The sequence below is a fragment of the Zootoca vivipara genome, chromosome 5 (assembly GCF_963506605.1).
Source record: "Zootoca vivipara chromosome 5, rZooViv1.1, whole genome shotgun sequence".
Taxonomy (NCBI): Eukaryota; Metazoa; Chordata; class Lepidosauria; order Squamata; family Lacertidae; genus Zootoca; species Zootoca vivipara.
This window is the reverse complement of record NC_083280.1, coordinates 93631099-93644436: the sequence shown is the minus strand read 5'-3', so window position 1 is coordinate 93644436 and position 13338 is coordinate 93631099. Positions and strand designations below refer to the sequence as shown.

Here is a 13338-nt window from a genome sequence, read left to right as displayed (position 1 = left end):
AGATGCCAGCTCCATGATAAAGAAGAAGCCAAATCAAGTAAGAAAGGGGGTAAGTGATTCGGTGCCGTGTTTTCTTGTGTTAATGGGGTTGTAAATTAGTTTTCTCCATAGGATCTATGTTGCATTTTTGTAAACTGCCATTTGTCTTTAGGTAAAAGGCATATAACACCAAAATAAATTTTATAATCCATAATAAATATTAGGAATCCAGCCCAAAAGAAGTACTGCAATCATGTAGTCCTCTTCTCAAAAGCAGATTATCCTTTTCATTAGCTATTTGGCATGGAAGAGAGACTGGATTCAGCTCTCTAGTCCCCTTTTAAAGAGCTGACTTAATGGGCTTCCGGGTTTGTTTGTTCACTTAAAGGATATACTTATAGAGACCCAGCTGAGGATTCACACTCAGCCTCAGTTGTTCATGCATGTAGGGATATGTATGCTGAAGCATGGAATAAAGGAGTGATTGATCCATTTGCGGGAGGTATTTCTGCAGTTATATAGCATGCTAGATGACTTTTGTATCTTGGCAACAGAGTACATTTGTTCTAGCTGCACAGTTATGTTTGCGAAAGCGGCAAACCTGGAAGTATTTTTCCGGGTTTTTCCACTCGCGTATGCGCAGAATCGCTCTATCGCACCGTTACGGATTTATCGAGGTGCACATGGACCCCCGGAACGAATTAAATTTGTATCCAGAGGGTCCACTCTATTTTATGTAATTTGACCATGAGCGTACAAGCAGAAGTATTTGCCACAATTGCTAAGCATTGTGCTAACATTTCATAGTGCTGCATATTGCTGAAAAATCATGACCTGGCTATCAGGAGTGTGCTATGGGATGGCATGCTCACCTCTGTTTCCTGGTTCAGAGCAAACTACTTTTTGCCATGGTGGCGTCTGAATTAGGGAGACATATGGCGACTGCTAACAATGGTGTGTTTCCAAATCCCAGAATCTTCTTTCATGTTGTGGTTTGAAGGAAAAATACCTTTAGGTGTCAAAACTTGAGATTACCACAAACCAGAAGTACAGGAGAAATTGGGGTTTGTCTGTGAGGCATAAACTGGGTCTTGATTCCCCTCCTTCTATTCACTGACATTTCAGACTGTAAAATGACTTTATTTCTTTCTCATTAAAGCTTGGAGCCAAGAAAGGTGGTTTGGGGGCCCAGAAAATGAGCAGCAAGAGCTTTAACGAAATTGAAAAGCAAGCCCAAGCTGTAGATAAAATGAAAGAAGATATGCATGCTGGCAAAAGAACTGAGAAGGAAGAGCCGCTGTAAGTGTAGCTCACTTTGCATGTATAATATGTTCGCTTAGCAAATACATAAGCTGGATTTTTGTAGTTGTACTGAATGGTTCTCGATGCGGGGAATGCTTTAGACCAGGGGTCAGCAAACTTAATCAGCAGGGGGCTAATCCACTGTCCCTCAGACCTTGTGGGGGGCGGACGGACTATATTTTTTGGGGGAAATGAACGAATTCCTATGCCCCACAAATAACCCAGAGATACATTTTAAATAAAAGCTACACATTCTACTCATGTAAAAACACGCTGATTCCTGGACTTTCCACCGGCTGGATTTAGAAGGCGATTGGGCCGGATCCGGCCCCTGGGCCTTCGTTTGCCTACCCATGCTTTAGACCAGGCATCCCCAAACTGCGGCCCTCCAGATGTTTTGGCCTACAACTCCCATGATCCCTAATTAACAGGACCAGTGGTCAGGGATGATGGGAATTGTAGTCCAAAACATCTGGAGGGCCGATGTTTGGGGATGCCTGCTTTAGACAGCACCTCTTATGCTTTAAGAAGCACCTGTTTTCCTTTAGTGTGAAGCATAGCTGATGGAGTTGAAAAGCAGTTTGAGCAAGCTATGATAACAGGATGTTCTCAGACTTGTGATGCTCTCCAGATGTCCTTGGACTCAAACTCCCATCAGCCCCAGCCAGCAGGGGATGATGCATGTGGCATTCCAATAATATGTGTAGTGCACAATGTGGACTACCTCCCCCTTAGGCAACCCCTCCTTTTATTTCAAAACATTTTATACTGCCTTCAAAACTGCCTGCAGTCAATTTAAAATACAAAATCTAAATACAAAAAAGCCACAAAAACATTTTAACAAATGGCTAGAGAAATAAAATGCTAAAAAGCAGATGAGATTAAAACGGTAATTAAAAGCACCCAAGAAAATGATTATAACAGCTTCTGACAAATGTGAAATGCTTAACCGAAATCCTTCCTGGAAAGAAAGATCTTTACTATGTAGCCAAATGCCAAGGGAGAGATAGGATGGTGGGCCTCCTTTGGGAGGATAGTCCAAAGCCTGGGCATAGCGACTGAAACGCTACCCCCCCCCTGCCCCATCAGCCCCAACCAGGTGTATTTCAAGGGTTGTTGGGGGGACCCAGGGGCTTCCATTGAAGAGCTTAATGATGAAATTTGCATGCATATTGTCAGTGGGGAAAGCTTGCCAGTTTCCAGGCAAACGCGTCCAGCGTTTTTCATCTTGGCACCTTTAAAGTTGGATTTTATTTATGTATTTATTTATTCCTAAGTAGCAAGCAGACTGAACGGAAATGACTTGCTTGAAGGGAAAGCCTCCTGTTAAAATGCCCAGCTACTTTTCAGTTGGCCACCAGATGGCAGCATAAATGCATTTTTAGGAGTTTCAAGCAATTGTTAGGGCTCTCTCAAAGATATACTGTATACCAGCGATCTAGTTTATATTACAAGATGAGCTTGTGGAAATACCCAAAGCAAATGTAAGGGGCATGCAGGAAGTTGCAAGGAGAAATCCTTATTTAGATGGAACTACATACCGTAGTTTAAGGTAAAGGTAAAGGGACCCCTGACCATTAGGTCCAGTCATGACCGACTTTGGGGTTGCGACGCTCATCTCGCTTTACTGGCCGAGGGAGCTGGCATATAGCTTCCAGGTCATGTGGCCAGCATGACAAAGCCGCTTCTGATGAACCAGAGCAGCACATGGAAACACCGTTTACCTTCCTGCTGGAGTAGTACCTATTTATCTACTTGCACTTTGGCATGCTTTTGAACTGCTAGGTTGGCAGGAGCTGGGACCAAGCAACGGGAGCTCACCCCGTCGCGGGGATTCTAACCGCCAACCTTACTTTAATGCAATATATCCCTGAATACTTTCCTCGCTCCCCCCCCCCTTCAGGGATAGTTTAAGGTGTTTGGGGAGAATAGAACATTCAAATACAATGCGCCCAGCTTGTCCTCTAAAAATATACAGTGGTACCTCGCAAGACGAAGTTTTCTATGGCTGCGCTTCGCAAGACGAATTTTTTTGCGGCGGCAAACCACGCTTTGCAAGACGAAATTATCGCAAGACGAAGCGACTCGTGGAACGAATTAATTTCGTCTTGTGAGGCACCACTGTACCTGCAAACATTTTGGCATTTCAACACATCTTAGTTAAAACTTTTATGAATATCTCTGCTGTCATGTCATGATCCCTTAGGAGGTTATTCACAGGTCACACACACAAAAATTGCACCTTGTTTTGAAGACGCATATTTGTTCTTACCTTCTTGATTTTGTTAATGCTGTCAGAGAGAGATAAAAGTAAGTGTGTTTTTTGTTTTGTAATTGGAAAATCAAGTGCACGTTGGCTGAGTGAAAGCTTTTGCAACTTACTTGCATGGCTTCAGGATCAGAAGCTCTATTGCAAAAACTCCAGTGAATGTAATCCTATTAATATGTATTCATTCATCTAGCTGTTATAATCATTTCAATTTCATTTCCTTATTTTCTCCTCTTAACTTTTATTCCCTTGCAAAGTATTTTTAACTAAGTATCTGACAATCTAAGAGTCTCCCTGGTGGTCATGTTATGTCTTGTAAATTTGCATATGTTTCTGGGTTGTATTATTGCAGGAGATCAATTGAATGTACCAATGTAATTGAAGGGGCGCACAGGGACAACAGAGGGAAAATGTACACTGGAAATCCCCATTCCAGAAGTGGAATGCCTCTTGTACTTCTTAGGGTGGAAATCTAGATGTATAACAGGCAGTTAAACATATATCCATCAATAAGATTTTTGAGTTAATTATCTCCCCCACCCCCTTTTGTGTTGTGATTTGCATTGAATTTGCAGAGTGGTGAAGATTCATTTTGAACTTTAGGTTCCTGGGTACTGCGCATATATACATGAAATTGCGTATAGTGGGAACACCATCTAAAAAGCCTGTAAACACCTTCTAAATATTTGGAAACCCACAAAAATCCGCCAAACTCAGCCACAGTCATTCCCTCCAAACCTCCTTTCTCAAACTCCAACTCTCCTCAGGCCTCAAAGGTCTGTGCAAAGGCTCCTGGGATTGCAAGCCGTTTTCCCGCTCTTTGGGGGCCATTTTTGCTGTTTGAATTGATTTATTTAACCATTTCCTGGCACTTATGCATGAGGCTAACATGCATAAGTGGGGAGAGGCCTGTACTTGACTGTCTCTGGTAGGCAATAACCCATGCTTTTGGATACATTGAAAAGCTTCAGCAAATGCCCGCTCTTCTGAATGATCACGTTGCCCTGTCCTTTTTACTGGAGGATCATTTCCTTAGGTCAGTGGGGGCAAACCTATGGCACGCGGGCCAGAGGGGGCACTCAGAGCCCTCTCTGTGGGCACGCGCACCGCCGCCCTTTCCAACTCCCCACAATTCTATGATTCAATGGCTAGCCCGCCGGGCTGTACTTCTAAAGCCTGCTTGTGCAGGAGGGAGCAAAATGCCACCGGGCTTACTGGCAGTTCTGCACTGAGGCGCTTTAAGGCAGCGGAATAGAATGTCCATGTTTCAGCTGCAGCCCGCGAAGGCAGTAAACCGCTACTCACACATGCTCTGCTCTGCTGCACGCTGCCCCTACAAACTCTATGCTGGGGCGCCTCCCTTCTAGGCTGTGACCGACGGCAGCGGAGCACTGAACCGCTGCTCGTCTCCGGGATTTTCTTTTCGCCTGCTTGGTCAGGCCGGGAAGCAAACGTTTGAGTTGAACTCTCTCCCATCGCCATGGGTAAGTGCAAAGATCCTCCCTGGGGGACACACAGCAGAGGGCACAGGAGACTGTTTTGTTTTTTTCATAGGATTGTGGGGAGTTGGAAGGGAACCCACGGGTCATCTAAGTCCAACCCCCCTGCGATGCAGGGATCACAACTACAGCATCCATGGCAGATGGCCATTCAGCTTCTGCTTTGAAATCTCCCAAAGAAGAGTTTCTTGAAGGGAAATGATCAAAACAGCCATGTTGTCTGGGAGTAATTCCCCTTTTCATGATTTCCCAAGCAAGGATAATGCAAACTTTTACCTTTCAAGAAAAATTTGCTTTCATCATGGAAATCTGTGTTATTGTGTTTTTCTTTTAAGATAAAAGATGTTAAGGTAGGAGTTGTTTTTTTCTAAACTAAAACATCAGTATTCAGGTTAAATTGCCGTGTTGGCACTTTGCGATAAAAAAGTTTGTTTTGGGTTGCAGTTTGGGCATCTTTACTGCATCTATACTGCAGCTCCACAGATCATTTTGGAAGGTCCCCTTCTTAGAGAAGTGCCATACTTCTGACATGTTTGACTGTGTATGTGTTCTTCTGTGAAAAAGCCTTTTCTGTTAGGAAAAGCTAGAGAAAAGGATTTGGCTCAGTGTGTGCTTTTCCCACATGATCCTCATATGACAATTGCATGCAGTCCCAGCACATGCATTTGAAGAGCATCTCACACCTTAGGGGGCACTTTTGGTCACCTGCTATTACTGTTATCTGCATTGATCAGTGGGTGGTGGGTGGAGATTCAGGTTTCCATTCGACCTACGTTGACTCTGCTCTGTTTTTAGGGTGTCGTCATTACGACTGGCCTACAAAGATCTTGAAATTCAGATGAAAGATGAAAAAATAAATATGGCTGGTAAAAAGAAAACTGAGGTAGACAGACTTGGCATGGGATTTAACAGCAATAGAAGGTATGTATTTTTTAAAAAAATTAAATATATATCACTCCTTCATTGCAATCGCAGAGCAATGAAACAAAATAATAACTACATTACTAAATTATTATTGTACTTACTTAAATATGTATAGACAGTTTTATAAAAATACAACAAAGTAGTATAAAGCTAATGATGATGATGATGATAATAATAATAAATACCCCGCCCATCTGGCTGAGTTTCCCCAGCCACTCGGGGTGGCTCCCAAACGAGTGTTAAAAACAATACAGCATTAAATATTAAAAACCTCCCTAAACAGGCCTGCCTTCAGATGTCTTTTAAAAATAGGATAGCTGCTTATTTCCTTGACATCTGGTGGGAGGGCGTTCCACAGGGTGGGCGCCACTACTGAGAAGGCCCTCTGCCTGGTTCTCTGCAACCTCACTTCTCGCAATGAGGGAACTGCCAGAAGGCCCTTGGTACTGGATCTCAGTGTCCGGGCAGAATGATGGGGGGTGGAGACGCTACTTCAGGTATACTTGGCCGAGGCAGTTTAGGGCTTTAAAGGTCAGCACCAACACTTTGAATTGTGCTCGGAAACGTACTGGGAGCATCAACATCATCAAGAAAAACTGCTTGGGAAAAGGAAGTTCATTTTTCAGAGGCCGTCTGACTTCTGTTGTGTGCACTCCTCCAGGTTGACTCCCTGCTCCTCATCCTTTGTTCAGCACTTGGAGGAGTGTGCCACAAGGAGCCATAGTTAATAGTTTACCATGAACACAGAAATTGCTCCCACTTTACTCCTAGGGTGAAAAGGAACAGTGAACTATGATTCCTGGCTTAGCATTAGGCTCACGCTGGGATCATGGTTCCTTTTCCTCAAATCATGATTTGTAAGCCATTTGTTTTGCTAAAAAAAAAACAAACCCCAAAATATTACTGCGATCTTTCATTTGTTCTTTGGTTCCTGATCTCTGTGTTTACAGTTTCCCTTTGTGAGGTTGCCTTTGGGCTTGTGATCCTTATAAGGGCTTTAATGGGAATAATAAAGGGGAAGGGGCAAAAGTTACTTGGAGGCTGAGGAAGCCATGAAGGTTTTCTTTACTAAGATCCTCTCAGTGTACTGAGTTCTATCAGATTTTAGTACCGTATATTCCAGCGTATAAGATGACTGGGCGTATAAGACGACCCCCAACAGTTAAAATACAGAGTTTGGGATATACTCACCGTATAAGAAATACGACCTGGCGTATAAGACGACTTTTGAGAAGATTTTCCTGGGTTAAAAAGTAGTCTTATACGCAGGAATATACAGCATGTGTAGTTTTTATTATTATGCATAATTTTAAATGCCTATATCAAGAGAGCGAGGCTTGTGTAAATATTATGAATTACATAATCTGTACTTCCACTCAGCATTACTACAAGGTTCCTGATGCTATTCCGCCAAGAATTTTCTCGAGGCAAAACATAGTGGGCAATCCTCAAACCTTTCTCTGCCCAGAGTCAAAATGAATGAAAAACGGGTGAATAGGGCGGGGAAAAGACTGCTACGAATTTTTTATTCCGGTGGGGTATCCATATAGTATGCTGCAGAAAAACTCCAGTGCCTTGTAATACCTTGGCTAATGATTTGTTGTGGTATAAACATTGGTACGTATGCTGCTAGTCTGCTTTGTCAGATGCATGAAGGACACCGCCAAATGAAGTTGGCTGTAGTCCATGCTGTGAAGGCCTTTGGGTATGTTTAGCAACACAATACTGTCGTGTTGCCTTTTCTGCAGCATACTAACTGACATGGCTTGCGGAATTAAGCTTGTGAAGTGACAGACATTGACATAAGCAGCAGGATTAATCCATGAAAGCTGATCCCATAATTAATCTCTGCAGCATTTGCTCGATGTTCTAGGCTAGGGGTCAGCAACCTTTTTCAGCAGGGGGCCGGTCCACTGTCCCTCAGACCTTTTTTTTTTAAAAAAATAAAAATATATATTTATTAAATATTTTTTCAAACAACAAAAACATACAAAAATACAAAACACAAAAAAGAAATACAAAACACAAAAAATACAAAATACAAGAAATACAAAAATGCAAAAACAAAAATTCTAATTTATAACCCTTATTTCTAATCTATTGACTTCCTCTTTCCACCTCCTACTGCTGTTCTTTACATTCCATGCTTAGTAAATTCTAAATCTTATATAAACTCTAATCATTACTTCAATATTACCTTATTACTATATCTTTTATATCTTGTCCATATAAACTCGATCTATATCTACTTCTTAATTAATTAATTTATCCTTATCTTCTTTCAATACATATTTCACACCCTTGTATTATCTACAACCTCTTTGTATCTCCCTTACTTCCATTGTTTCAATCTATTATACGCTTATTTTTCAAATAAATTTTGAATTTCTTCCAATCTTCTTCTTCCGCTGCTTCTTCACTCCGATCCCAAAGACCTTGTGGGGGGGCCGGACTTTATTTTGAAATAATAATAATGAACCAATTCCTATGCCCCACAAATAACCCAGGGATGCATTTTAAATAAAAGGACACATTCTACTCATGTAAAAACACGGTCCGCGGGCCGGAATGAGAAGGCGATTGGGATGGATCCGGCCCCCAGACCTTAGTTTGCCTACCCATGTTCTAGGCCCTTCAATACAAAGCTGTCTTTATGTTCTAATAAAATCACTCCTTGGGATAAGTGAAGGAGAAGCTCCAGCATTTCTTGTGACTGTCCTGGCCTCACTAGGGTGTCTGGCATCAGCTTGAGACCCAGTGCTCCAGAGCAGCATGAGTTTGCGGAAATATTTTTTCCCTTCCTTAAAGCTACTTTAAAATCTTCTTGTCATGACTGAGGAGATCTGAAATTTGATTTGTCGTATTAAGCTTGATTATTACATTGGGCCTTGGCCTATTATAATTAGATGTTTACTGAGAATCCGATTCAGCAGATGGGCTTTGTCCTTTTAACTGAATTTCTCTTTCTCTCATTTAATGCTAACGTGTTGTATCTTCTCTCCCACCCCAGTGGCATTTCCCATTCCGTAATTTCGGATATGCAAATGATAGAACAAGAAACGCCTATACTTGCAAAACCAAGGAAAAAGTACAATAATAATGATGACGCCGACTCCTATTTCTCATCTCCTAGTTCAAGGTAACACTTTCCCTTTTTCTTTGGGGAGGGGATGGTAGAAATGCTACTTGGCTGGATTAAGATTAAAACATTTAGGCAGTGGCAAAACGTTTAGTATTTCCAGTTCAAACTCTTGAAAGCAGTTTCAGCAGATGCAATGTACTAATAAGTTGGAAAATCATGAGAGTGAAAGTCATTAACTGAATTGTAGATGGGGATAAGAGGGAAGATTGATTGTTTTCATGTTGACTTTCGTGTAGTTTTGGAGGATTTGAAACCCTGCTTATCTATGAGATATCCATATCCATAAATACCTTCCTTATTATTTTTTTAAGCATTTCTGCAGGTGTTGCTTGTGTTCACATGATCAAATTCTGGTTTTAATAAGTCAAGGTGTTCATGAGCCTGTTACACTTAAATGCAGCACCCTTTTCAAGAATAGGGAGAGAAACCAGGAAAGAAGCAGTTGAACTATGGTTTAAACCAGGCTTTCTCAAACTCTGCCCTCCTGATGTTTTGAGACTACAATTCCCATCATCCCTGACCACTGGTCCTGCCAGCTAGGAATCATGGGAGTTGTAGGCCAAAAACATCTGGAAGGCCGAGTTTGACGAAGCCTGGTTTAAACTTAGCTTCTGAATCCTGGCTAATTTGGTATGGATTAATCTGGCATTCACATTATTTATTTATGGAACTCCTAAACCACCCATCAGAAGAGATCCTAAGGTGGCTTGCAAACATTAACAAAATTATAAAACCTACCACAAACCAAGTAACATTTCTGAAAACTATCACACACAGTAAAACTATGAAGCAGCTGTTCACACAAGCCCCAGGACCTTGGACAGTCCAGTTAAATTTCACCAAAGGCCTGGATAAGTCAATGTGCCTTAACCTGGCCCCAGAAACCTAATAATGTAGCCAGCATACTTGCCTCCTTTGGGGGGAGAATTCCTTTGTCAGGCATGACTACAGAAAATGCCCTATCCTGGAGGGCAACAAGAAGAGCCTCCCAGGGCCCAGGTTGCCTGGTAATGTGAAGCTATGGCTAAACATGAAGCACCTGGCATGAAATGAAGAGCCAAGAAGAAGCAAGGCGGCAGCATGAGAAGGCCTGATGCTCATTCCTATCCTGATTTATTATGGCATTAATTGGTCATGTCAACAGGCTAGTGGCTTGAATCAAAATGACTGCCAGTAGAATTCCACTTTCCCACATTTCCACACTTCCCAGCCCCTTACGTTTCCTGAAGATCTGGTGCTGGAAAAGCACATAATGCCTTCTAAGTAACAAAATGCATTGCCATTGGATTGGAACGAGAGGAAAGCATCACCTTCCCAAGGGCGCTTTTCAGATAAAGACTGCAGCTCTTGCTGCCTGCTGCCTGCAAAGGCCAGGGGGACCCTCCAGAGCAGCAGTCCATTAACATTCTCTTTTATCACCCAGGTACTTTGATTCCTCCGAATTGAGAAGTAGCACTTTTTCTAACTGGGATGACAATTCTGATTCCTTCTGGAAGAAAGAGAGCAGCAGCAGAGACTTAGATACGATTCTGTCTTCGAAAACGTCAAGCTACTTAGAGAGGTACCTAAAGAAAACCTTCATGTGAATAAACCTTCAACTAGGGGTGATCTAATTTTCAATTACAATCCAATAATAGCCTCGTTATAACAATACCAAATTATAATACAATTACTAATACCAATCATTCAAATACCGAATTATATAATTTAGGTGCCCCCCCCAATGCCAGATTTAATGAACCTTGGCAAGTTCGCAGATTCCTTTCACCCCTCTGCTCAGCTGAAGATAAATGAGCAATTATACTTTCAGTTAAATTAAATTCCAAGTCCTTTTAGCATTATTCAGTTTAGTCCGTAGATAATAAAGTCCAAATTAAGCTCTAATTAACAGGAGAATCTCTGCTTCTTAATGGCGGCATAGGAGGGTTACTGGCAGACAAAGTGCTTTTGCATTCAGCGCCTCCCTGCCTCCAGCATCCCATGCCGGAGCGAGAGCCAGGTACGAACTATGAGTGAAGCCTGTTCCTCCGTGTCCTTGCCCTCAGTCATCTTTGTTTTTCCTTCGCGAACGATCTCCCGCTGTCGTGGGCACTGCCTCCATTAAGGCAGACCGGAACCAGAAGCCTCAGCTAGGGATGATCAAATAATAATAATAATAATAATAATAATAATAATAATAATAATAATAATATATTATTTATACCCCGCCCATCTGGCTGTGTTTCCCTAGCCACTCTGGGCGGCTTCCAACAGAACATTAAAATACAATAATCTATTAAACATTAAAAGCTTCCCTAAACAGGACTGCCTTCAGATGTCTTCTCAAAGTCTGGTAGTTGTTTTTTTCTTTGACATCTGGTGGGAGGGCGTTCCACAGGGTGGGTGCCACTACCGAGAAGGCCCTCTGCCTGGTTCCCTGTAACTTGGCTTCTCGCAGTGAGGGAACTGCCAGAAGTCCTTCGGCACTGGACCTCAGTGTACAGGCAGAATGATGGGGGTGGAGACGCTCCTTCAGGTATACTGGATCAAGGCCATTTAGGGCTTTAAAGGTCAGCACCAACACTTTGAATTGTGCTTGGAAACGTACTGGGAGCCAATGTAGTTCTGTGGTCTCGGTGGCCGCTCCCAGTCACCAGTCTAGCTGCTGCATTCTGGATTAGTTGTAGTTTCCGGGTCACCTTCAAAGGTAGCCCCACATAGAGCACACTGCAGTAGTCTCAGCGAGAAATAACTAGAGCATGCACCAGTCTGGTGAGACAGTCTGCGGGCAGGTAGGGTCTCAGCTTGCGTACCAGATGGAGCTGATAAACAGCTGCCCTGGATACAAAATTGATGTGCGCCTCCATGGACAGCTGTGAGTCCAAAATGACTCCCAGGCTGCGCACCTGGTCCTTCAGTTACCCCATTCAGGACCAGGGAGTCCTCCACACCTGCCCGCCTCCTGTCCCCCCAAAACAGTACTGTACTTCTGTTTGTCAGGATTCAACCTCAATCTGCCACCATCCATCCTCCAACCATGTGATCCTTAAATTTTTGATGTTTGTAGATAAAAGTGATACACAAGGAACCAGCAGACTTCTTGTGAAAGCAGAATTTCTTACTAATGTTTGTGTACATAAAATGATTGGGTTGCTAACATAGCTGGGATAATTCATGTCTTTTATGTGCATCCTGTTCCACCTGGATTATAATACATTAAATATTTATAAAAATCAAACCAGTTGAAATAAACTAGGTGACACCGTACAGTCTTTAAAATGAAGTTTTTATTTATTTTCAAATTACGTTAGATATATTTGAGAAAAAACTCCCAACAGTAAACAAAAAACACATTTGTGTCATGCTGGATAATAAAGTTTCATTTGATTACTCTAAAAAGTTTTGCCATATTTTTTAATGGGTGTTGGGTAAGTTTCCTGCCAGGGTCTGAACAATTCATGCATTCAATAAATATTTGCCACGTATTATAAAATGAAAGTGGATGGTGCTCTGACCTGACATGTCAGTTTCTCAGCCAGTGCTGTTGACTACACTCTGGCATGCCAAGAAGCGATGCTAAGACCAGACCCAGTCCTCCAGCATCATAATGTGCAGTTTCTGGAATTACCACCACTGCCATACCAAAATTCTCCAGCAAAACGATATTGCATACTTCCGCTTGACTTCATTATTGCTCTTTATGTATTAAGCTTTTCAAATAACTTTTAGCAATAGGTTTCTGAAAGTTCCGCTTAATCTTACTCTGGTTATAAACTTTCTACTTTATTTACCAGTGTACGTTTGTTTTGAGATCCCCCGCCCCCCAATGTGCAGATGGAGGCCACAGTTGTTAAAATTGCTGCTCTAATGAAATAGCTAAAACTACAATAACTAGAAATCTATTAACACCATCAAGTTGATAAGCAATATATTAAGGGTTCTTTTAGAGAGTTAATGCTGCTTGCTGGATCCTCTCAGATATAACCATGTGGAACAATGTTCTTTTAGGCCTTCGTCTCGTCGTAAAGCCGATTTTGAACCTGCTGCAAGCACAGATGAGGCCCAGAAGAAATTTGGCAACGTAAAAGCTATTTCATCAGATATGTACTTTGGAAAGCAAGACCATGCTGACGTAAGTGCAATATTAATAATAATTTATTATTTGTACCCCACCCATCTGGCTGGGCTTCCCCAGCTACTCTGGGCCATAGCTGCCAAGTTCTCCCTTTTTTAAAGGGAAATTC

At 42.1% G+C, this 13338-nt stretch overlaps 1 protein-coding gene across 3 annotated transcripts in view; it reads left to right on the top strand.

Annotated features, from left to right (window-relative positions):
• Positions 1–13338, top strand: part of ARFGAP3 (ADP ribosylation factor GTPase activating protein 3) — a 32647-nt gene that overhangs the window by 13723 nt on the left and 5586 nt on the right. For all 3 annotated transcript variants that reach the window (XM_035137643.2, XM_035137641.2, XM_035137639.2), the window contains 6 exons: positions 3–49; positions 1139–1278; positions 5845–5970; positions 8984–9112; positions 10539–10676; positions 13103–13226. In XM_035137643.2, coding sequence (XP_034993534.1) covers positions 3–49; positions 1139–1278; positions 5845–5970; positions 8984–9112; positions 10539–10676; positions 13103–13226 — 704 coding nt within the window. The remainder of the gene's footprint in view (positions 1–2; positions 50–1138; positions 1279–5844; positions 5971–8983; positions 9113–10538; positions 10677–13102; positions 13227–13338) is intronic.